Here is a 22,072-nt window from a genome sequence, read left to right as displayed (position 1 = left end):
TCTACCTTCTGCAGTGTGAAATCGTCACCCTTAAACGCCGTTTTGTCTTTGGACTACTAACTAAACACACATTTCAAAAGAAAAGACTCAGTAAATGTGTAAAATAAAATATTTTCTATTTCCAATCATTCATGGATACATTTGTAGAGATACAAGTAACATAGTACATCAAACAAAGTCAGCCAACTCCTCCAAAGAGCTCTACTTTGCCCTTTAGCCAAATTAAAAAATGCCACTCTTAACAGTGGGAAAATCCAAGTGCATGCTGGCAAAACTTATAACTGTGACTTTGAAATCCAAATATTCAAAATTACTCATTATCATAATACAGTAGCAAAATATTACATATCAAGAAAGAAAGGCTAACATGAAAAGAGTATTCTTAAGACATGATTACAGAAACAAGGTAATCAAACTGCACAATTTCATAGAGAGACTAGTAACAAACAGACCCCTCTTAAAAGTGAGTCCTGTAGAAGCTAAGGAAGAATGTATCGATTTCAGTGTGGGCCATGTAATCTGTGGGGACGTGGGCAGAGAGTGACAATCAAAACATCAGTCCACCAGCTCTTAAACGCGGCAATAATGCATGTATTTGCAACTGAGCCCAGAACTGACTCTTGTAAAAGGTTCGCCATGGCTTTTCGTGATCCTGCAGCAGTCCAGTGCTCTGCAGAGCATCACCAGTCTGTGAAAAGCTCATCCAGTCAACTCAAAACAGGGTTTCATGACAAAGACATCTGGCGCACAGTGGGGTATCCTGTCCGTTTACTGGAAGTAACCGTGCAAAGGACTCGTCGGAGCTTGTAGACCACGACTTTGAGAGTAGGCTAAGGTTTAGTATAAAAAATATCTCTCCCTTGTCTTCGACTTCTTCCACTTTCCCCCCCATGTTCACATTCACTCGGGACAACCTGTGAGAACAGTGGAAAAGATTTTCAATTCTGCTGCTGTTACAGTAAAGCACCTGACATTGAATGTTGACATTTACTGAGTTTTAACAATCAGTGCATCACTATTGAACTAATAACGCTAAGTACCTAGTTGCCATTCACTTGTGTTGATGGTATTCCTCCGTGGTTGATTGCTGCCCTCTCTCTACTGCGATTCTCTCGCTCTTCATCTTCTTCATCCCTCTCCTCGTTGCCACTGTGGTTCTTACAGTAAAGTCTTTAAAAAACACACACACACACACACACACACACACACACACAAACACACACAAACACAAATGTGAGTATCATGCTATAATTTGTTTGTTTATACAGCTCTAATGCAAACAAGTCATTACCTTACAATTTTTATTTGGTTCAATCAAGGTGTAGAGTTAAAAGGCACACTCCATGCAAGGGTCTGGTTACCCACCCCCTCAACCCACACGCACACGTCTGCAGACAATGCAATACACTTTCCTGCTACAGGTCATGCCAGAATTATGCCTTCCAAATGCACAGGCACACATCTATGCAGAACTACGCACAGAAGGATGTTATGGGTAACTGTAGGTCACAGACGAGCTAATGTCTACACTTCCAAATTCTAGGCAACATGTGTGGAATAGTGTGTCGAGTAAGCTGATTGCTCAGTGTCAGAAGGATTCGAGGCGGGATGGAAACAGAAAGGAAAAGAAGCTGAAGCAGCTAAAGGAGTGGTTAGCAGACAGGGTTAGAAAATCTAAACATCTGTATGACCCCTCAACAAAGTTGCATCCAATATATATATACTGATTCATTTAATGTCTTGTGTGGTTTGCTAAACGTGACGCTGCTCCTGGTGACATGTTCACACACGCAAGTATATTTACTGATGATCACATGTATTTCAATTCAATTTCAATTTCAAAGAATGAATGTCACAAACAAGTGACTGTTTCTCTGTAGAAGCTGAGCTCACTTGTAGATGCCACGTGCCATGTTTTCAATGTACTTGGCTTTGTCCTGCAAGCCACAGTGATAGTGGTATGTCTTCACACACGCTTTGATTTCACATCCTATGGTAGCACCCAGCTGAGTGCAGAGTGTACATTTCTGCAAAAAACAACAAAGACAATCATAAGAATCTCCTTTCAAAAAGTGTTTTTCAAAAATGAAGTTAGACAAATCTTCCCACCATTCTTTTCCCCCTCTTGATTTCCTGGATGACTGTTTTCACATCAAAGTTTCCAAATTCAGCCCGTGATGTAGTGGTCAGCTGGACTGTTCCAGATGAAAAAAGCTGGAAGGAATCAGATATTAATATACATTAATCAATATCGAAGTTGTCCTAGTTACACAGAAATACACAGAATAAAGCACTTGCAGTGTGTTGCACAAACTCACATTCCCCCACACAACATGCACTTACCATGCACTTGTAGTGTGCAGCCACTTTTTTGGAGTTATCTGTGTGAAGCATGCCTCTCGTTTCATTTTCTTCATCTCCAGCATGGCAAAAACCACAGCGCTGGCCACCATCTCCCGGGCTGGCACGAAGAGGAGACCTGTCCCGCTGAAACAAACACACACGCCAACAGTGAAAAACAAAACCCACTGAAACCAACAGACCATTCTCGTCGATTCTTAAAAGGATGTGTTGCCTTACATGGGAGGAACTCTCCTCGTCTGCAGCGTGTGAGGAGGTGGAACGAGTGTCTTCAGATTGGCCACGGGATCCCACCTTAGCTCTCCCCTTCTCAAACCTTCCTCTGCCCCTACTTTGTGGAGGTGATGAGTCTGAATCATTGGCCACACCTTCCTCTTCATCTAGACACACACACAAAAAAAATTGTTGATTAAAAATGTATCTGACCATTTTTTACCAGAGTTTTGGAATTTTAAGACAAATCAGATCAGGAACTTAAATCAGACAAGAGCTGGTTGTCTAGTATCAGAATTTATCATAACAAATTCCACAACGACATATAAATAAATACCTGAAGATTATTAAATCAAAGACATTATTAAACAGCTCAAATCTAAGTTCTTGTAAGTGAAATTATTTTGAGAATAAAGAGATATTGTGCCCCACTGCAAATTCAACCATCCATGTAGCCTAGCAGTCAAACAGATGCTAAAGCATACTCTACCTTGAATGCCATCCTGCGACACATCCCGGTGTTTGCAGCAGTAAACACTATGGAGGAGCAGAAATAAATAATAAACATATATTTTAATTTAACTGAACCTAAATTTAAAAAATGATTCATGAATGTGCATAAGAACCCAAAATGAGAAGGACTTACAGGTAAATCCCTTGTGAGGGATTCTCTTTGATCTGAGCTTTGTCCTGCAGAGCGCAGCTATAGTGATATGTCTTCCGGCACGTCTTCACATCGCAGCCGATAGTAGCACCCAGTCGGCGACACGTAGTGCACGTCTGAAGGAGGGAGAAAAAGAGGAAAAAAATAAAGTTTAAAATAAAAAACAGCTAAGCTCACACAGATCCACATCCTTTTATGTATCCTTCATAACAGTTAACAACTAGCTACGTGATTTGTCAATTAGTGGTGGCAAATGTGATTCTGCATGTGGTTCTGAATGATAATAATGTCTCTCTAAAGATCTACTGTCTCAAAGTCCATATGCAAATGTCATCAAATGATATCCCTGTGGGGAAAATGTGTTTGTTGCAGAAGAAAAACAAATTAAATTCAGCAGGGAAGATGGAAAAAAAGCACATAAGATTATAATAAAAACCAGAAGAAGAAAAAAAAACAGCAGAGAAATCTTATTAATAAGAGGCTGTATCATAAAATGATAAAATGTTATATTCATGCAAAAACACATTAGCCAAAATTATCATTGTTTATTTGTTGAGATCTAAAAATTGCTCTTTGTGATCGATTTCACAATGAAAAAAAAACATGAATGTTTTAATAATAATATACATATTGTGTTCATATGTGGATGAAAGTAAAATAACTAATACAGATATATGAATTTGTGTAAACATGTTAATTTGTACAGCTCACTAAGCAACACTTATGCCTATATATAATATATATTGACACAAAAACAATATTTCACAATTTGAATAGAATAAACAACATTAAACTGTATTTTAACATAAAAACTCTTTCCTTTCTTACTGAGCAGAACATCTTTTATTAGACCACAAAAGTGGTTTCCTGCTTAAACGCAAGATAAAACATGAAAAGGATCTGATGTAATTCCACAAGCTAGTAGCAACCTCTCACCCTGGTAGGTAACTTACATTCATTCATTTGGTAAAAACACGGTGACACACACACACACACACACCCCAATATATACAGACATTTGTATAAAAAAAGATGCATCAAAACATATAAGTTATGTTCTTCATAGTCTTACATAATAACACTCAGACTCCTATTAACACTACAGTGAGACGTGCTGCGGCTACTTACCAGTTTATTTCCTCTCTTGATCTCTTTTTTCACATCCTCAATAGAAAATCCTCCAATGTTGTCACTGTCTGAGTGAGACGTCACCAGTGCAGAAGAGAAAAGCTAAAAGCACAAATAACAATTATTATTTCTACTGATATGATCAATTAAGCTGTGATACGCTCCACATTTCCTTATGACTCAATGACTCATGTAATAATTTATTAGAGATATTTGTTTACTTTAACTGATATATTTAAACAAAATATTACATCTGTCCTTTTTATTGTACAGCAGGGGCTTTAATCCACTCTCTCAACCTGGACATCAGGACTACTGAGAGGACAAAAGGAGAATTTGGAGTCCTGAATTCATGAGACATGAATTACGGCCATTATGATTCTCTTACACAAACATTTTGGTCTAAATTCTGCATATGTGCATATATAAGTAAAGAGTCTGGCTTGAAGGATCACAGTCTCCACAGCTGAGAACAATGTGCTCTACTCACCATGCACTTATGGTGAGCTGCCACCTTCTGGCTGTCAGACACCAGCAGCTGGCCACACTCCTTGTCCCGGTCGCTTCTGCAGAAGGCACATTTAGGCAGCCACGCTGCAGCTCCTTTTCTCTGTCCGGACATGACCAAAGGATTTTTTTGTTTGTCCAAGTTCCTAAAAAAATGCAAAGAACACCACAAATATGTTGAAGTGAGTGACAATTTTACTTTGAATTACACTTTGCTGGAAGACCCTTCTAAATGGATATTATCACAGCTATGAAAACAAGTGTTCATATGAGGTTCTCTACTATATCACCATAACAGCTTTGAAATACATTGGTACAGTCTTCATACATCTTCCTTATCACCTGCTTTAGAACAGGATGCCATAAGATTTTTAATGTATATAGTATGTCAAGTACACCCAGTTTTTGGTAATATATATATATATATCATATGATTAGTAAGTGAACATACTAACAGAAGTTTGTATTCGTTCAATTATTAATGTTGAAGCAGAAAATGTATAAATCTGTAAAATATTTATGTAAAACATCCATTATAGATTCAGTTAATGATGAGTAAACTCATGTGGAAATTAACTATTTTATTACCAACTACGGTAAGTGTTGATCAGTGAATTAAACCTATTGGAAAGGTGCCACTAGGAACTCTTTCCCAGAAACAGCTGGAAACTGAACACCAACCAACTCCACAAAAGACGAGCCCCGTGTCCTAAAAACACTCTTTAAGTGTTGCTCAGCAATGCCTCTGATAGATCACACATGGGGACCACACATGGGTTCAGAGCTCCAGCTTCAGTCTTTTTAATGTTCTGATCATACCCAATTTACGTTAACTCTGCTGTGGAGGGTTTTGGATGTCCTGTAGTATGAATCAACAGAGTTAGTGATTTACCAGTATGTAACACTGCAGGCGTGTCAATGCCATGGGAGAAATGTTGATTATGTTTGATGAAGACAGTTAAAATTTCTATTGATGTGTCTTAGTTAAAAACAGGATAGGCAAAACACAGGCCTGCGATTAGCATCACCTACCAGTCATCCCAGGACAAAATGAGATTAAACTGGATGAAGAAGAGAAACTAACAGAAGCAGGATTCTGAACCGGGACCAGCAGATCTATGTGCACTCTCAATTACAGACAAATGAGTCCATGAGTGGGTTTTTTTTTTTTTTTGCCAGTGGTGCAACACATTTCCACATTTTCCACACACACAGTCTACCATAGTGTCCTGCCACATCTCATCTGTGTCAGCCTGAATTCATCCCATTCTGTAAAACAGTATTATTAAGCAGACATTTGTAGATTGTACTGCTGTTGTGATAAGCAAGATAAGATGCAAGATCTGGGATGATTTAAATTAGAACTGTCACTTTAAGCTGCATTTAATTAAACCAATACAGTGTGATCAACATTTTCTTTAATAAAAACCACTGAATATTAGTTAAGAAGCTACCACTGTATCCTTTCTAGTAGAGGAGTAGATCAAATCTCCAAACGTGTGCTGTCATTTGCAGACACATCCTGTTTGGTTTTTGTCCATAATGCGCTGCAGGCGCCGCAGAAACATTAAACGTGGGGATTAAAAATATCTACTCACTTCTTGACAGTCCACAAAAGAAACTGTGATTGTTTAAAAAAAAAAGAAAAAGAAAGAAAGAAAAAGAAAGAAAAGAAAATCACAATAGCAGTGTGCTGCGACGCCTGGATAGAGCCGCTACAGCCATGATAGCAGGGCCAGGATTTCACTGCGGCGGCTACAGCAGCGGAGCCAACGTGCAAACACACAATACTGTCCGTGGAAATAACAGCAAACAGGCTTTATTTCAACCTGTGCTCGCTGAAATGCTCTCATGTCACGGTCCTGTGCCAACTTGCGTGGTTCTGGTCGATTGGTGACAGGAACAAGGGAAACGTAAAAAAAAGCGCCTCGAATGTCTCCTCCAAAGTTTTGAATTAAAGGGGGTGTGTGTCTGTTTCTCCACCAAACTAGCTTCAACTAACTGAAAACAATCTGCACTATGAACATCTCAACGCCCCGAAATCTCTCCCCGGGCCTTTTCATGCAGGAAAATAAAGGTCGACGGTAGGAAAATATGACACTTCGACATCATCTAACCAGAAAAACTGCGAATATTTCCCTTTAAATGTGGGAAATTATGATGACAGGCGCGGGGCTTTGCAAACCGTTTCGAAGTAAAGAGCGCCATACGTGATGTATCCCTGTGAAAAGAGAGCAGCTCAGCCTGTACGCCAGCAATACGGCCGAAACGACAATAGGCCATATAGTACATCTGCTATCATCCAGCCGCTGGTCCTCAGCTAACACCTTACCTGTTAGTGTAATCTTATCGCGCCCAAACGACAGAAAAGAAGGAAAAGTGTTCCGGGGACCGACTGTGTTTCTTTCCGTCCTTCAGAAGTGATCGTGTGCTTTTCACACTAGCATCAAGCTAACTGCTGTGTCCAAGACAACAGGACTTCCGGGTGTGGCTTTCACAATAAAAGTCTCAGTGACGAACGTATGTTGCAATGTTTCAACCGTGAAAAGATGTAGGAGGGCAGAGTGTGTAGGAAACGAAAGTACTTTATAAAAAAACAAAAAATAGGCTACCTCATGGAAATGACTAACTTTAACTTTGGACCATAGAAACTTCAAAGTTAGTCGTTTTCATGCCCCGTGTAGATTTGTGTCTGTTGTACTAGTTGTTGCAGCAAATCTTCAGGACTATTTGTCAGTTTGATGTGTTCAGGTTATAATTTGCATTAAAATCCTTATACATGTTAATGAAATGCATGTATGCAGACAAAGTCTAAAGTTTTGAGTAAGTACATTAACTGTAATTTTGTTAAAGAACAAAACTGGACAGGAGTATAATGAATCGGATAAACACATGTAAATTATATGATAAATTACCTATAACATACTTAAAGACTTCCACAAAAAGTTTATAGAACCATATGATTTGAACATGATCCTTCAGAAAGGCAGTGAGTTTTACTATTTTTTGCATTGCACATTAATACCTAAGACATCCAAAATAGCATGTATTGAATTATGTTGTAAACAACAATTGTTTAACAACCTAGAATATATTTTATATTTTCAATTCCTCAAAATAGCAAATTCTCCACCGAAGACACCTTTTGCACCTTTTTGGCATTATCTCATTCAGCATCATGAGGTAGACACCTGGAATAGTTTTCCTCCAATTGAATCCTTGAAGGACTCCCCAGAGGTGTTGAGCACTTGTTGGCTGCTTGTCCTTCACTCTCCGGTTCAACTCATTCCTAACCATCTCAACTGGATTCAGATGGGGTGATTGTGGAGGTCAAGTCATCTGATGCAGCGCTCCATCATTCTCCTTCCTGGACCAATAGTTCTTACATAACCTAGAGGTGTGACTGGGGTCATTGTACTGTTGGAAAACAAATTATGGTCCCACTAAGTGCAAACCAGTTGGGATGGCATGTTGCTGCAAAATACTGTGGTAGCCATGTGTTAATGTGTTAATTTTGACTCAGTCTCCAACAGTGTCACCAGTAAAGCCCAAACCATCCCACCTCCTCCTCTATGCTTCTAAGCGGGAACAACAATGCAAGAGTCCATTCACGCTCTCTACATCTAACAAAGACATAACACCAAAATACTCAATTTAGACCAAAGGACACTTTTTAAATTGGCTGACCTTTATTTCCTAAAATAATGATAGTTTCGGTTTACTTGAGTGTTTCTTGTTATAATATGGATTTGTACAGTAGTTGTAGTAGCACTAATAGGGGTATTGGCTCTGTACATATCCTTCCTGTGTACAAGACAACTGATGGTCTAAAGCACATGAAATGTCACAAATTAACTCTTGACAATGCAGTCTGTGAATTGAAGACTATGCTGTGAATCTAAGGAGAGAACGCCCTGAAGTGAGGAAAGCTAAATGTATCTACTTTGGACAATCTAAAATATAATAAAATAAAAATAAATTAAGGGTTATTTAACATGTTAATGTCGACTATAAGATTCTATTTATATTAGTTTTGTCATTAATTCACAGTCGCCATCATTGTACAATGTGGAAAATAATAAAAATTAACTGAAGGAGACGGCATGTCCAAACTTTTGACGGGCACTATAGATATTCTTTCCTTTGCTTTAAAACTGCTATTGCCTTCTCCCATTCTACAAGTGTTGATCACACTTTAATTTAATGTACATAGGATAAAAGGATTGATTTCCAGTTCCAACTATAAGACGAAGTTCTGCTCATTAAGCTGTAGACTCTAGGTGCACTTGATTGCCTCTACAGGGCGGTCCGGTGGAAAGAGCTTCCTGTAGAATCAACGAGCTGCCCACCCGTAAAATAAATGCGAGCCGTGAAACGTGCGCACCTAAAGTTGAATGGGCGTTTCCAAAGCGCGACTTGCCTCAAAGTGATTTGCTAAAATGAGTGCCAGTCATTTAGTAAAGCAAAACATACCCGCCCAGTGTCCCCGGGATGAGGAGAGACGGGAGTTTCGACAGAAGAGAACAGGGAAATGAAGTTGTCAGACGGGCCAGGCCAGCAACTCTCTCTTCACAACTAGGAAGCTAGCAAGTGAACTAGGTGAGAAGACGCTCACGATAGATTTAGATGAAATACCTCAGCAATGAAGGTCCTCCGTGTGAGCAACTTGTAGCTACAACTATTGAATGTTAGACAGTTGCAGCCGCAGATCTCAGATAACGTAACAGACATTTTAAAATTACGCTACACTAAGAAAAGACAGTGGAGACAGTTTGCTAGCCCGCTAGCTAACGCTAACATTTAGCCGCCGAGCCTCCTTCATCTTCGAAACTAGACTTCACTCGGTGAGTCTTGACAGTCTGAACTGAATATCTCAGTGTGTTGTGTGTGTTTTCCGTCTGTTTATACTCGTTAGTTTGCTCGTTTCGCACTTACCTAACGCCGGCTAACTAACTGGGTCACAAGCTAGCTCAACTTTGCTCATGAACATTCTGTCACTTGACGTTAGCGTTGACATTTTAAACGTCTGGTTCTCAGACTTGGTCTTGCTAAGGCCTGAAAATTAACGTTTTAATCGGCTGACCTCATGTTAAGACAGAAAAACTAATGATATAGTGCAAACACGCTGTAGAAATGGAAAAAGAACAATATGTGCTAGTGTAAAAGCATTAACTTTGAAAAGTAACGTTAACGTCCGTTAATTAACGTTGGCTAACACATGTGTAGCTAGCGGTGTGCTTTATGGTGTTTGACTTTAAAACACTCTGCTTTCGAGAGTCGATCTGTAGCACTCCTCTCTTCAGGTGACAACCTTTCTGCCATTTCCTGAAACACAGGAAGTTGTTGCTTAAACTAATTGTACTGGGTAGATTTTCTTTAACAGTGTTCTGTTTCAGACATTTGGACTTGGATACCTGTCTACCTACCTGTCTTCAGTCATGCCTTTTCCTTTTGGGAAATCTCAGAAGAGTCCAGCTGAAATTGTGAGGACTTTAAAAGAGAATGTGGCACACATGGAAAAGCTGGATGCTGGAGACAGCAAGAAATGTGAAAAGGTCAGCTATGGTTTTTCTGCTGTTTGAAATTTGGAAATTGTTCCTTATTCTCCCAATTCTTTATAGACTTAGTTACAAATTGTTTTTCCACAATTAAGGTTGCAGAGGAGGTGTCCAAAAATCTGGCCTCACTGAAGGAGGTCCTTTGTGGAACAGGTGACAAGGAGCCTCAAACCGAAGCAGTGGCTCAGCTTGCACAGGAGCTTTATAACACCAACCTCCTCATTGCTCTCATTGCAAACCTGCAAAGGATTGATTTTGAGGTTGGTAAAATGTGCCTCTTCCTGTACTTGCACTGAGTGTGTGTAAAAAGTATTGATTACTTTGTGCAGACTTCAAATGCTCAATGGGAGTGTGTATGTCTGAGTTCTTCGCCAAAAGCAAAAACATCTTTGCATATAATGAGCATTAGCCATTCATCTGTCTTTTTTTTTTTTTTTTTTTTTTTTTCAACAGGGGAAGAAGGATGTGGTTCATTTGTTCAGCAATATTGTGAGACGTCAGATTGGCACTCGCACACCTACGGTAGAGTACATCTCTACACACCCACAGATCCTCTTCATGCTTTTGAAAGGGTAAGTTAATCTTTTTAGCTACAGGAACACAGTATTTGATTATTTGATATAAGATATAATAGTCCTTAGAGGCTCCCAAACTGATTAATATCATACCAAAGATAATTTTATTAATATGTTACTAGAGCACTTCTTTTGGTAAAAATCACTTTCCCTCAGGGGGCCTCGTAACTTTGTACGTTACCCAGTATGTGTTTCAACAACTCCCAGATGAGAACGAGCATGAACTTGTTGTATTCACATGTAGGCTTCAAATGTAGATGATGGTGGACTGCTGGTTTTACAGCTCTAAGAACAGAGTCATTCTTACTCAAAGAGCAACCATGTCTGAAGTTTGTACTGCATTTTGGAGTGCTCTCTCGCCCATAGCCACTTTTGTGACAAATTTCTTCTGTGTTTAAATTACCACATCCATGAAAGGAAATGCTCAGTTCGTTTGTCATAGATGAACTTCAAACCCTGACATTTAATGTCAATGTGTGCTTCTGCTTATAAACTTCCTAGTGTTGTATGACGAATTTTGTCTAGCTATGTTTTAAAAAAAAACAAAACCAAAAAAAAAACTCTCTGGAGTGCACTGGTAGCATAATGGTTATTGCACATGCCACGTAATCGCAACTTCCCCCTTTCTAGCATGTCATACCTTCTCTCTCCCAATGTTTCCTGTGTGCCACTTTACTGTCACAGTATGAAGTAAAGACTAAAATGCAAAAAAAGATCTTAAAAAAACTAAAAGCTACTAAGTTATATTCATCAGTGCAAAATCAATTCAATACCAAATTGCCAATGTTGGCTTTAATAGAAGTGTTTAGGATGTATTTTTTCTTTAAGTGATACTGTTTATTAGCTTTTTTCACTTGTATTACATGTCCTGTGTAATTTTTATAATGGGTCTAATACATATGCAATGCGTTGACCTGGGCCTGACATGTATTAACCTGTACAGATATGAGAGCCCAGAAGTTGCTCTGAACTGTGGGATGATGCTGAGGGAGTGCCTGCGACACGAGCCTTTGGCACGGACAGTTCTCTTCTCTGAGGAGTTCTTCTGCTTCTTCCATTATGTGGAGCTATCAACATTTGACATTGCCTCTGATGCCTTTGCCTCATTTAAGGTACACTGCCATATTTTCTTTCTAGGTGTAGCATCTTTATACTTAGCTTAGTTCTTAGCTGATCTTTTCCGTTTCCTCTCAGGATCTCCTCACAAGACACAAGATTATGTGTGCTGATTTCCTGGAGAAGAATTATGACAGGGTGAGCTTTCAAGTGTGGATTTTGATCTTTAATTGAAAGAATACTTCGGCTGTGCCTAACATACTTTTTAAAATGTCTGCCAGGTGTTTACAGAATATGAGAAGCTCCTACATTCTGACAACTATGTCACCAAACGACAGTCTTTGAAGGTAGAACCTGAAAAAAAACTTTCATTCAGTGTAACTGACAGGCTCTCTTGCTGTACTTGGCTCTGCATTAATGCACTTAATCTTTTATTGTGTTTCAGCTCCTTGGGGAACTTCTGCTGGATAGACACAATTTCACTGTCATGACAAAGTACATTAGTCGGGCAGAGAACCTGAAGTTGATGATGAATTTGCTAAGAGACAACAGCCGAAACATCCAGTTTGAAGCGTTCCATGTATTCAAGGTGTGCACATAAAACATGCATCACGAATAAAACAACTAACAATCTGAAATGAAAAATCTTACAGAGCTTTTCATAGGGGGAGGAAACTGTTGGTAATTTAGAAATATTGGATTTTTTTAATGGTTTTACAGTAGGATAAAATTTTAAACATTCCTTCTCTTTCTTCTTTCACAGGTATTTGTTGCAAACCCCAACAAGACTCAGCCAGTGCTGGACATACTGCTAAAGAACCAGACCAAACTCGTGGACTTTCTGAGCCACTTCCAAACAGACAGATCTGAGGACGAACAGTTCTGTGATGAGAAGAACTATCTGATTAAGCAGATCCGAGACCTGAAGAGGCCTGTGGCACCTGAGGAGGCTTAAAAACCACGAAGACAACTGTTCCATCAGGTGGTAGATTTTATGATGGTGGTGGAGCTGCAGAGGGCTAAGTCTGAAAGATGTACTTCATTAAGATTTAATATTGACTACAAAATATAGGAAAAAGATTACTTCCTTCACTTTCTGCTTTTAGTGTGGAGGTGGTTTTCCATTCAGCAAGCAGAGTGGGCCAAGAACTGTTATTTAAACCACAGTGCTTCTTCTTTAGTGATGATGGAATGCATTTAGTCCATTTTTGTAACTTTGGACCTTAAACTGTTACCTTTTCACTTACATTGTCTCTGGCAAGACCTTAGAATGACAAAAACGTCACCCATTCACAGCCAGCTTGAGCTCTGAGGTGTCCTTTTCAGAAACGTGTCAATATTTTAGAAGTTGAAAAGCTGAGGAGAAATAAATATATTTTTCTAATGTATCTTCATGGTAAACAATATAAAACGTACAGTAACCGTTCTCTCTAAACATTGCTTATTGCAACTAATTGCATAGGTTTATTTGTTTTGTTTTTGTTTGTTTTTTTGCTTTATTGTAATCTGTTGTGTTGTACAGGGACTTAATTTTAAGATATATGGCATTGGAAGAGTGAAATGGGGATCACACTGAGTAGGTCAGCACATATAAAAATTTGGTGTCACTTTTAGGCCTTTGGTTGCATGTGGGAGGTTACAGAGGTCAGAAATGATTCTGCAGTGCTGCACTTGCCAATGCATTAGCTGGCAGAGGAAGAGAAAATCAAAACCATAGAGGAATCAATTTATTGCGCTGCGAATTTTTAGGCTGCACCCAGTGAGGCTTACATGACTGAAATAGAAACAAGACATCAGATAATGCTGCAGGGTCGAGCCATCCATTCACAGCCAACATGAACAGCCAGGATATACCAATTGATCTCACTTGTAGCACTTGGCTTCGTTCTCACATACTGAGCACAGATAACAGCGATTCATCTAAAAAAATTTAACAAAGAATAAATGTACAGTGCTTTAAACAACTTAATGTTAGTCGTTATGGTATAAGCACTGCATAAAGATAACAAATTGCAGTTTTCATAGAGGTGTTGCTCATAAGGATGCATCATAAGTATGTTACTGCAATTCTGTTGTATTCATATCAAAACATGATGAGGTATTTGAAACATGTCCAAGTTACTTTATATTAACTCTCCTTTGCCATTTCCTTGTGATTTGGCAGATATTGAACATTTGTAGCCCAAGACTTAAGAAGTGGACACACGTACAAAATGGACATTTTAGTTTGCATAATTTTGTTAAAACTAACTAAACCAGCTTTATCCATCATAAACAAAAACTCCCATCCATGCAGTTAAAGTGTGCAAAACGAAGAGGGTACATGTGCTGAAATACATTCACAGGATTTTCATTGCCGTGTTTTTTGAGTATGTAACTGATATGAATATACTAATGCTTTTTAATAGACTACACTGTAACATGCTTGTGATGCATCAGAAACCATGTAGATGAGATTAGATGTTACCACACTGTCAAAATAACCACATGCACTGTTAAAACAAGAGTGAGTTTGGATGGTGAGCATAGCAGTTACTGAGTTCCTCACCTTCATCACTGATTAGTTACATTTCTTAACTAAGAATTGCCTTATTTCTGCCATTGTCACTAAAATGGCATATTGGGGATTTCAACATGTGTTGTCTGTGCGCACAGTCTTCTAGTACAGTATATACCTCATGGGATTTAAGTTTGCAAATGCTGTGTTCTGTTTTCTTTCTTTCCTGGATGAGATGCTTTATTTGACATTTGAAAATGCACAGCAGTGGTTTGTATGCATGCCTAAACTTGATTATATATGTTCGAACTTGAACACGGACTGCGACCTGGTTTTCTCAGTGGAAAACTAGATTTTTAAACTTAAATATTTCATTGGCTGGTGCCACACAGACGTTAATTCATAATGAATTGCATTGTGGTACCTTGTAATGAATGTTGCCTTATTTAAAGACATTTAATAGATCTCAATGGTCATACAAATTTCAGACTTCTGAATTTCTCATTAAACCAAAGTCAATACAGTATAAGCAATGTACATTTCAAGTGCTTAGTGCATTACTAGTTCAATTCTCAGATCCACATATGGTGCAGTGTATGTTTACTGCTAACTGCATTTCACTCCTAATGTGATCCTGTGAGTGTAAATATATGTTCAATAGAGATCAGTAGACTACAGAGACACTTTTCAGTTGTGATTAACTGATCACTGCACCATTCACATGCATAGAATAATTTCAGAAATCTGCTGTGAGTCTGGTACATTAACCATAAATACAAATGTTCGACACAAAGTGTATCGTCATATTGCCCTTTTTTGTTTTTAAGAAAGTTTATATGAAAGAGTGTTGAGAGTTTGTTGTATAATAGTGCATACAAACTTTCTTAAAATCTGACTTCAGTCATGACGTGCATGTTACAGAGGACGTGCTGTACACAGCCATCCCACCAGAGGGAACTGTTGGCAACTATTGACATCTGGTATTGGTCATACAAACCAAGCATTAAATGTTTCTTTAACCATACCTCTAATTATTAGTATATTATTAGTAAGTCTCTGGTAATAAGATGTAGACACCAACACAAATTCCAAAAGATTGATACTCAATATATTTCACCATTTAGAGTTGTCTGTTAAACTGTGTGCTTTACTTTTTCTTTTTTTCTTTTTTTTAATTCCTGTCCTCTACGCACTCTCTGAATATTCTCTTTATTTACCACGAGAGGGAATTATATGTACATAACTTTATAAAGGATAAACGTGTGAAAGCATTCCTGAAAAATAAAACTTCATGGCAATTTATACTTGTGTGGCTTCAGCAGTTAAGTTCACACAAGTACAAAAGGAAGAAGTTGTCCCTTCACTTTTGAGAAAATGAACAACTATATGAATCTTTTTGTCTTGTTTGTTTGAAAGTGTTCCATTAATCTAATTTTACAACTTCTGACCCACGAACAGCAATCAATCAATGTCATTACCAGTTTAACCTTCTAGGGGTTGTAAGAACGGTTGTTCTTATACTGACTTTGTTATTCACTATGCCAGTTTAATTATTGCCCCAAAAATCTACACCAAGCATTGTTCTGAGCAGCATTTATTACTTAATTACATGATTATTGAATTAGAGAAACTAAAATGAATTGGCAGAGAATTAATTCTTTAAGCTTTCTGCCTATTTTAAGTCATTCATCACGCGAAAATAAAAAATATGTGAGATGATTTGCAGTTCTTCTGATGTAAACTTAATGTTGATAAGCATAAAAAAAAGCTTCATTTAATGAATGGCAACAGTGGGCTATACATACGCACATCAGTCCCATTCTTACAGTTATATCTTAAAACCACTGTAACGCGTTTGGCACAAACATCCACAGGTAAACTGTGACTAGACCGGTTTCAGGTGGTATTCTTGTCAGCTTCTGCATTAGTTGGACAAAACAGTAAACATGCCACATGCACCTCTGGGAAGGAGTTTTCCATTTCTTGCTTGCTATTCTGATATTGCATTAAATTAATTATTAAGTCTATTAAAATATTTACTGCTTGCATCTATACTGTAGCCAGGAGTTTTTCTGCAACAGTGTAATTGGTCAAAACTACCTACTTTTTATTCAATGCTTTGTTTGTTTAACATGTAGCCTGGTCATAACTTCATCTTAACAAAGTCTGTCAGTGTTTACATGTTGCATAACTTATCAAATGGTGCAAATGAATACTGCTCAGAGTAACCCCTCCTCCCAGTTGTAGCTCTGGGAGTGGGGCAGTAATGTCAGCCCAGTTCACAACACTGGGGCACATTCCATCCTACCAGGAGGGATCTGACGCCTTTACAATAGTCTGCCACGCCATTGTCTGTGTGGATGGTAATTAGAATTTGTGCAAACTTCCTGAAGCCAAAACAAACAAACAAAAAATCATAACGGCTTAAAAACAAGACTAGGACTGCACCAGATCTGGCTTTTATTGTGTGTGTGTGTGTAAACGCTAACAACTAAATTCATAACGGAAACTAAACTAAGCCCAGTTTTGTGCACACGCGTTCACTGTAGTAGAAATAACCCCGTTGTTCTCTCAGACTTCATTTGATCCAACATACTGGGTTAAAGAATAAGGTCAAAACGCTCCAATGTTCCCTCCCTGCTACTCCACCAAGTCCGGTCTGCGCAAAAGCAAAGAAACATGCAGTATGGGAAAGTAGGTTAAAGTTCAAGCAGGGAAGAAAGAAAGCAAGGCAACTCCGCATCCCGTTCCCACAGTGCTGGGAGGGCCACCATACTGTGGAAGACCTCTGCAAGGACAGATCTCAGTAGACTCCACTCAGTGCGCTCACATGCACTCAAGTAACCAGGTTACTTTTCCCATAAGGCTGATTTTTCAGGAGTCATTTAAACGGGAACACTGGTCACCGTAATCGGGGTAGGGGGTTAGAGAAACCTGATATCCCGAGGTCGATTTCACTCAGAGAACTCTGATTACTCTGGTTTCTAACCGGCTTTTTATAAGAGCGCATGTGCGTAACAAAGGCTGCGGACACGCACCACTCTACTACTATCAGCTGAGACGTGCTGCTGGACGAAAGGGGAGATAATAACACGATCTCCTTTGTAAATAAAGTCGGCAACAAATCCAACTAAAACTGAAATCAGCACATGGTAGCGAGTTTCCATACAGCTAAAATCTGTGGACTGAGTCTGTTCTGAAAGCAGCTCAGGGTCCAGGAGAAATCAGATTACTCTTTTTGCTGCATGTAGTCTACTGAATACTCGGATTTCCTCGAGAAACCGGGTTTCTCTCAGGAACCTGGTTACCTGAGTGCATGTAAACGCACCGAGTGTTTGCACAGTGTTTAAAGTGAGATTAGTGCGCATTTGTGGCGGCATGATGGACGGACGCGCCCCTGCAGACCATGCAGGAGGAAATACTGGGGCAGGGTTTACAGGGGTTACAGGTCACAAGCCTCCTGGGATCCTTTGACCACGCGGCGCTGAATGGTGGAGCGATATGCTTAAATAAAACTCCTCTCACTTCCAGTCTGCAACTTGTGAGTGTGCAGCCAAACTTGTCTCCAGGTGACATCTGTAAGGTCGGTGCCACAGCGCGACAGGCGACACGCTCGGGAGAGGATTTCAGGACGACATATTTATATATATATATATATGTATTTATATATATATATATGTGTATGTGTATATATCTCTCCCCACCCCCACAAAGAGAAAACAACAAGAAAAGATGCGCTCACACTTACACGCACAACAACAGACGCCTGTTTGTGCCAAAAACAGAGGGTGGCAAAGACGGCTGCAGAGGATCCAGCATCTGCGGGTGAAGGTAAGTTGCAGTGTTGTTGGCATGTTCTGCACGATGACTAGTTAGTGAACTACTAGTTAGTGAATTCATTCAGCTGACCAAACCTCAACGCAAGCCAGACACAGGCTGCCTGCAGCTTTGCTCGTGTTCATTCCTTTACAGACGAGCCCCGCGCTCGGTATAGTTTGTTTTGGTTTTTAGAAAGTTGGACTGATCTCCACCGAGTTTGGACTGAGTGATTTCTACTTCATTAACCGATCGATCCTGAACTGGAGCGCACGGTGTTTGTGTCTGTCTTGTGTTCTCCAGGTCACAGAGGCTCGGTTTACTCTGGTCTGGTTCAAGTTAGTTTGGTGAAGTCTTTTGTTTTTAATGTGCAGGCACTTTAACATTGAATGTTCCCCTGATAACGCGGAGTCCTCCCCGGTGCTCAGCAGGTGTCGGGGTAAAAGTTTCGATCGTCTTGAACCGATGTTTAATCGTCGGGACTCGACGCGCTCCTCGTCCCATCACAGGAGGCTGTTGGCGCCACTTTGTTCCAGCTGCGCACAGCTCGAACAGACTCAGGAGCGGTTTTACTGTCTCAGGATGAGATCCAAAGAAAAAAAAAAAGAAAAGAAACGAAAAAGATGCTTCAAAGTTTCAAACGTTTAGTTTCCGCATTTTGAAAGATGGAGCTTTTAGGTCCAAACCTCTTCCCCCACCCCCCCACCTCATTATTTAAGAGGGATGTAACGAGAGGCGGGAAGTAACTAAATACATTTACTAATAAGTACAGATACTTGTGCTTTAACTGGAGTATTTCTGTTTTCACCTTTACTCCACCACAGTTTAGAGAGGAATGTAATTAGACTCTATTACTTTTGTTTTACAGCTTGAGTTAGTTAAATAATAAATAATAATTTATTGTTACCATTTCATTTTAAAGTTTAAAATGAGCTCCACCTTTACCAGCTGCTGTGTTTGTTCCTCACCAACCCTCTATAGTAACTAACTGGTGGAAACAAATTGCATTCCCACAAGTGCTGTACTTAAACAGGAAGCTTAAAGCTTCCATGTGGCTGCTGATCTGTAGATGGGAGTTTTGCTTTGGTTTGCTGTGTCTTCTGAACATCATTATTCCTGGTTGTGTGGCAGAAGCCTTCATGCTGCAGCACATATTCATTCTCCAACAATGAGCAATATGATGATGTTAAATCTTTGTACCCTTTAATGACAAACAGTTGATGTGTTTCAGGTGGTCCAGTCTGCCAGAGCCTTGTCTGGAGGAAGTGATCCACGACATCAACTCCCTTCAACTTCCCTCATACTTTACGGTCCTCCAGCTAAGGTGCATCTAGTGTAGCTAGTGAAGTAGTTCAGTATCTACTGCCCTAGTTGCGCCTTCTGGATGGAGGATTTGTTTTTATTCACTGTTTGAAATATTTTTTCTCTACACTTATCTTGCAAACTACTTTATCCCTGAGATTAAACGCCCTCGTCTTTTGTTCATTATACCACGATGCTGTTGGTTCTTTTAAGTGTTCCTGCTGTCTTTCAGTAAGAATCTGGCACTGGCAATGATGATGCACATCATAATCATATGCCGAGGATCCTAAAAATAAGAGAAACTGTTCAAAAACTGTTGTTTCAATGTACTGATTGTTGATATTGCTGATAAGCAGGAGGTGAAAACCATCCAGTAGCTCAAGGCAACATCATTGTTGAAAACCTCATCTGACTATCACACACGATCATAGTGTGGTAAAACACAGCAAACTGTTTGTGTGCATGATAAACTAACACAACACTGGTTATAATAGTTTCCCTGTGCACAGAAGAACTTAAGTGCTGGTAGAATCCATTCCCATCAGCATTTGAATATCTTGTGTTGCACAAACGGGAAGCTGAATAAACTATCGTCACCTCAACAGCATAACATTTCTTTACATTTGTCAGTGTGTTGATTCCCAGGTCTTTCCTTCAGGCATATTTAGTGACTCATGGCTTTCTGACTGGTGAGATGAGTCTGTCAACTTTGCAGTCCCAAAGTGCTCACAGTGCAGGTAGTGCACACTGATCTACTGCAGTCTGGGCACTTCGGGTATTGCTGGTCACCGTCCCTCTTGCACCAGCCTGAGTTTGGGAGGTATTTGGAGGTGGAACTCTGCTGGGTTTACAGCGAGTTTTGTTGGTTTGCTCTCAGCCTCTGCCAGTCCGTGCTGTGCAAATCCATGCAAAGCTCTTTGTTTCTCAGACCCTCAGCCAAAAGTAGAGATATGGTGCTTTTTGTTTTCTGTTGTTCCAAGCTTTGATGAGCACTTGAAAGGCTAAAAATCTCACTCACCGCAGGCACAAGAGAGCAGATGTTGTTTTATTTTTTTTCCACCCCCACTCAGTTGCACTCATGTTAGACTCAACAGGCTTCTAAACGTTAAGTTTGTTTGACGTTGCTGTTTTCGGGTGGATGACTCTGCAATTTCAACACGCGATGCAATGAAAGAAATTGCACAGTATCCATCTGCAACCCGCCAGATGTTGTAAACATATATGGTCCCAATTAATCCAGATACATAAAAAAAACCCAAATGTAGTATTCTTTGATTAAAGAACTTGTGTCAGTCTGCACAGAATTGGTTGGAAGTGGACCTCCTTGGAGTCTGACATGGAGACCCAACACTAGATGGCACCATTTGAACTTTTTTGGCTCTTAGAAGAGGAGCGTGAAGTGCTGTGTCCACTTAATAAGAGAAAATTCAATGATCAGTGCAAAATAGAAATGTCATGTTAGAACAATTTAAGATGAGATTATTGATGCTCTCTTCAGCCTGTCCTTTAGATTAAACAGTGTTCCACTCGCTGTCTGTGTGCTTTTACCGTGGGGTTGAATAATAAAGGCTCGATAATATAATAAAAACCTACTGTGCTTTCGTGTCTTCTTCATTGTAATACACGTGCATGTATAATATATGTAACGTGAACAGCAAACTGTGCAGGTTCTGTGCCCTAATTGCATCCTGCAGCACACGGTGCCATTCATCTAACAGCAACTCGTACTACGCATTAATTCCCTCCCTGTATCTCCTCTTCTGCCTCCGCACAGAGGGCGATGTATCATCCCGCATCTCTACTATTACACGAGAGAGGAAATCTCTTAGCACGCTCGGGTTCACGCACAATGGGCGCGAGCGTTTCGGGGAGCGCGCGCATGCATCCAGAGGCTCGTTCGTCTGAGCGGCGAGCTGAGAGCCAGTGCAGCAAGTGAAGAGGGACTCATAAGTTATCAGCATCCGACGAGCTTCGGCAAGAGGCGCAACGGAGCAGCTTTCCACCGAGGAGGAAGAAATCAAATAACGGAAGGATGCTGATCCGAGCATATCCGGGAGCTGCAGCTTCACCTCACCGGCGCAACCGCTGGATCCCCCTGTAACTTTTAACGTGCTGAAGTTAATCCAAGCTGTCTGCTGCTCCACTCTGTCCGGTTCGACTGAGTGCTTCTCGCCTGCCATGGTTGGTCCATCAGTCCACAGTGCGCTCTTCCTGTGCGCCTTCCTCCAGCTGTTCTCCCTGCTCGGCGGGCAGGTGCCAAACTGCCAGGAGGTGCGCACCGTGTTTCAGTCGCTTCACCCTGGCTCCAAGTGGGTCCCCGAAACCCCAGTGTCAGGTAAGTGTCATCAGAGCTCGCATTAAGAGTCAGAATAGTCGGATAGATCAAGCGTTACGC

At 40.0% G+C, this 22,072-nt stretch overlaps 3 protein-coding genes across 4 annotated transcripts in view; 2 read left to right on the top strand and 1 right to left on the bottom strand.

The window, feature by feature from the left end:
- Window positions 1-95: 95 nt before the first annotated feature.
- Window positions 96-7,346, bottom strand: phf6 (PHD finger protein 6). Its single transcript, XM_026357001.1, has 11 exons — window positions 7,206-7,346; window positions 4,857-5,019; window positions 4,367-4,468; window positions 3,221-3,354; window positions 3,065-3,111; window positions 2,581-2,741; window positions 2,344-2,487; window positions 2,110-2,214; window positions 1,894-2,027; window positions 1,041-1,170; window positions 96-914 (listed from the first exon to the last, which is right to left on the bottom strand). Exons 2-10 carry the CDS (start codon window positions 4,986-4,988, stop codon window positions 1,041-1,043), a joined length of 1,089 nt encoding a protein of 362 aa, XP_026212786.1. The 5' UTR covers window positions 4,989-5,019; window positions 7,206-7,346; the 3' UTR covers window positions 96-914.
- A 1,970-nt stretch (window positions 7,347-9,316) lies between these two features.
- cab39l1 (calcium binding protein 39, like 1) lies at window positions 9,317-15,863 on the top strand. 2 transcript variants are annotated; one of them, XM_026357993.1, is made up of 9 exons: window positions 9,317-9,472; window positions 10,270-10,428; window positions 10,527-10,691; window positions 10,885-11,003; window positions 11,950-12,118; window positions 12,201-12,260; window positions 12,344-12,409; window positions 12,508-12,651; window positions 12,826-15,863. In XM_026357993.1, exons 2-9 carry the CDS (start codon window positions 10,312-10,314, stop codon window positions 13,015-13,017), a joined length of 1,032 nt encoding a protein of 343 aa, XP_026213778.1. In that variant the 5' UTR covers window positions 9,317-9,472; window positions 10,270-10,311; the 3' UTR covers window positions 13,018-15,863. The 2 variants fall into 2 exon arrangements, with proteins under 2 accessions (XP_026213778.1, XP_026213777.1); XM_026357992.1 differs by having other exon boundaries at window positions 9,329-9,717.
- A 5,739-nt stretch (window positions 15,864-21,602) lies between these two features.
- Window positions 21,603-22,072, top strand: part of gpc3 (glypican 3) — an 85,979-nt gene continuing 85,509 nt past the window's right edge. The window contains exon 1 of the mRNA XM_026357186.1: window positions 21,603-22,012. Within this exon, the coding sequence (XP_026212971.1) occupies window positions 21,856-22,012 (157 nt within the window). The 5' untranslated portion in view covers window positions 21,603-21,855. The remainder of the gene's footprint in view (window positions 22,013-22,072) is intronic.

This window comes from Anabas testudineus, chromosome 10 (genome assembly GCF_900324465.2).
Source record: "Anabas testudineus chromosome 10, fAnaTes1.2, whole genome shotgun sequence".
NCBI lineage: Eukaryota > Metazoa > Chordata > Actinopteri > Anabantiformes > Anabantidae > Anabas > Anabas testudineus.
Note: the sequence above shows the minus strand (reverse complement) of the source record. Positions and strands in the feature narration are given on the sequence as shown.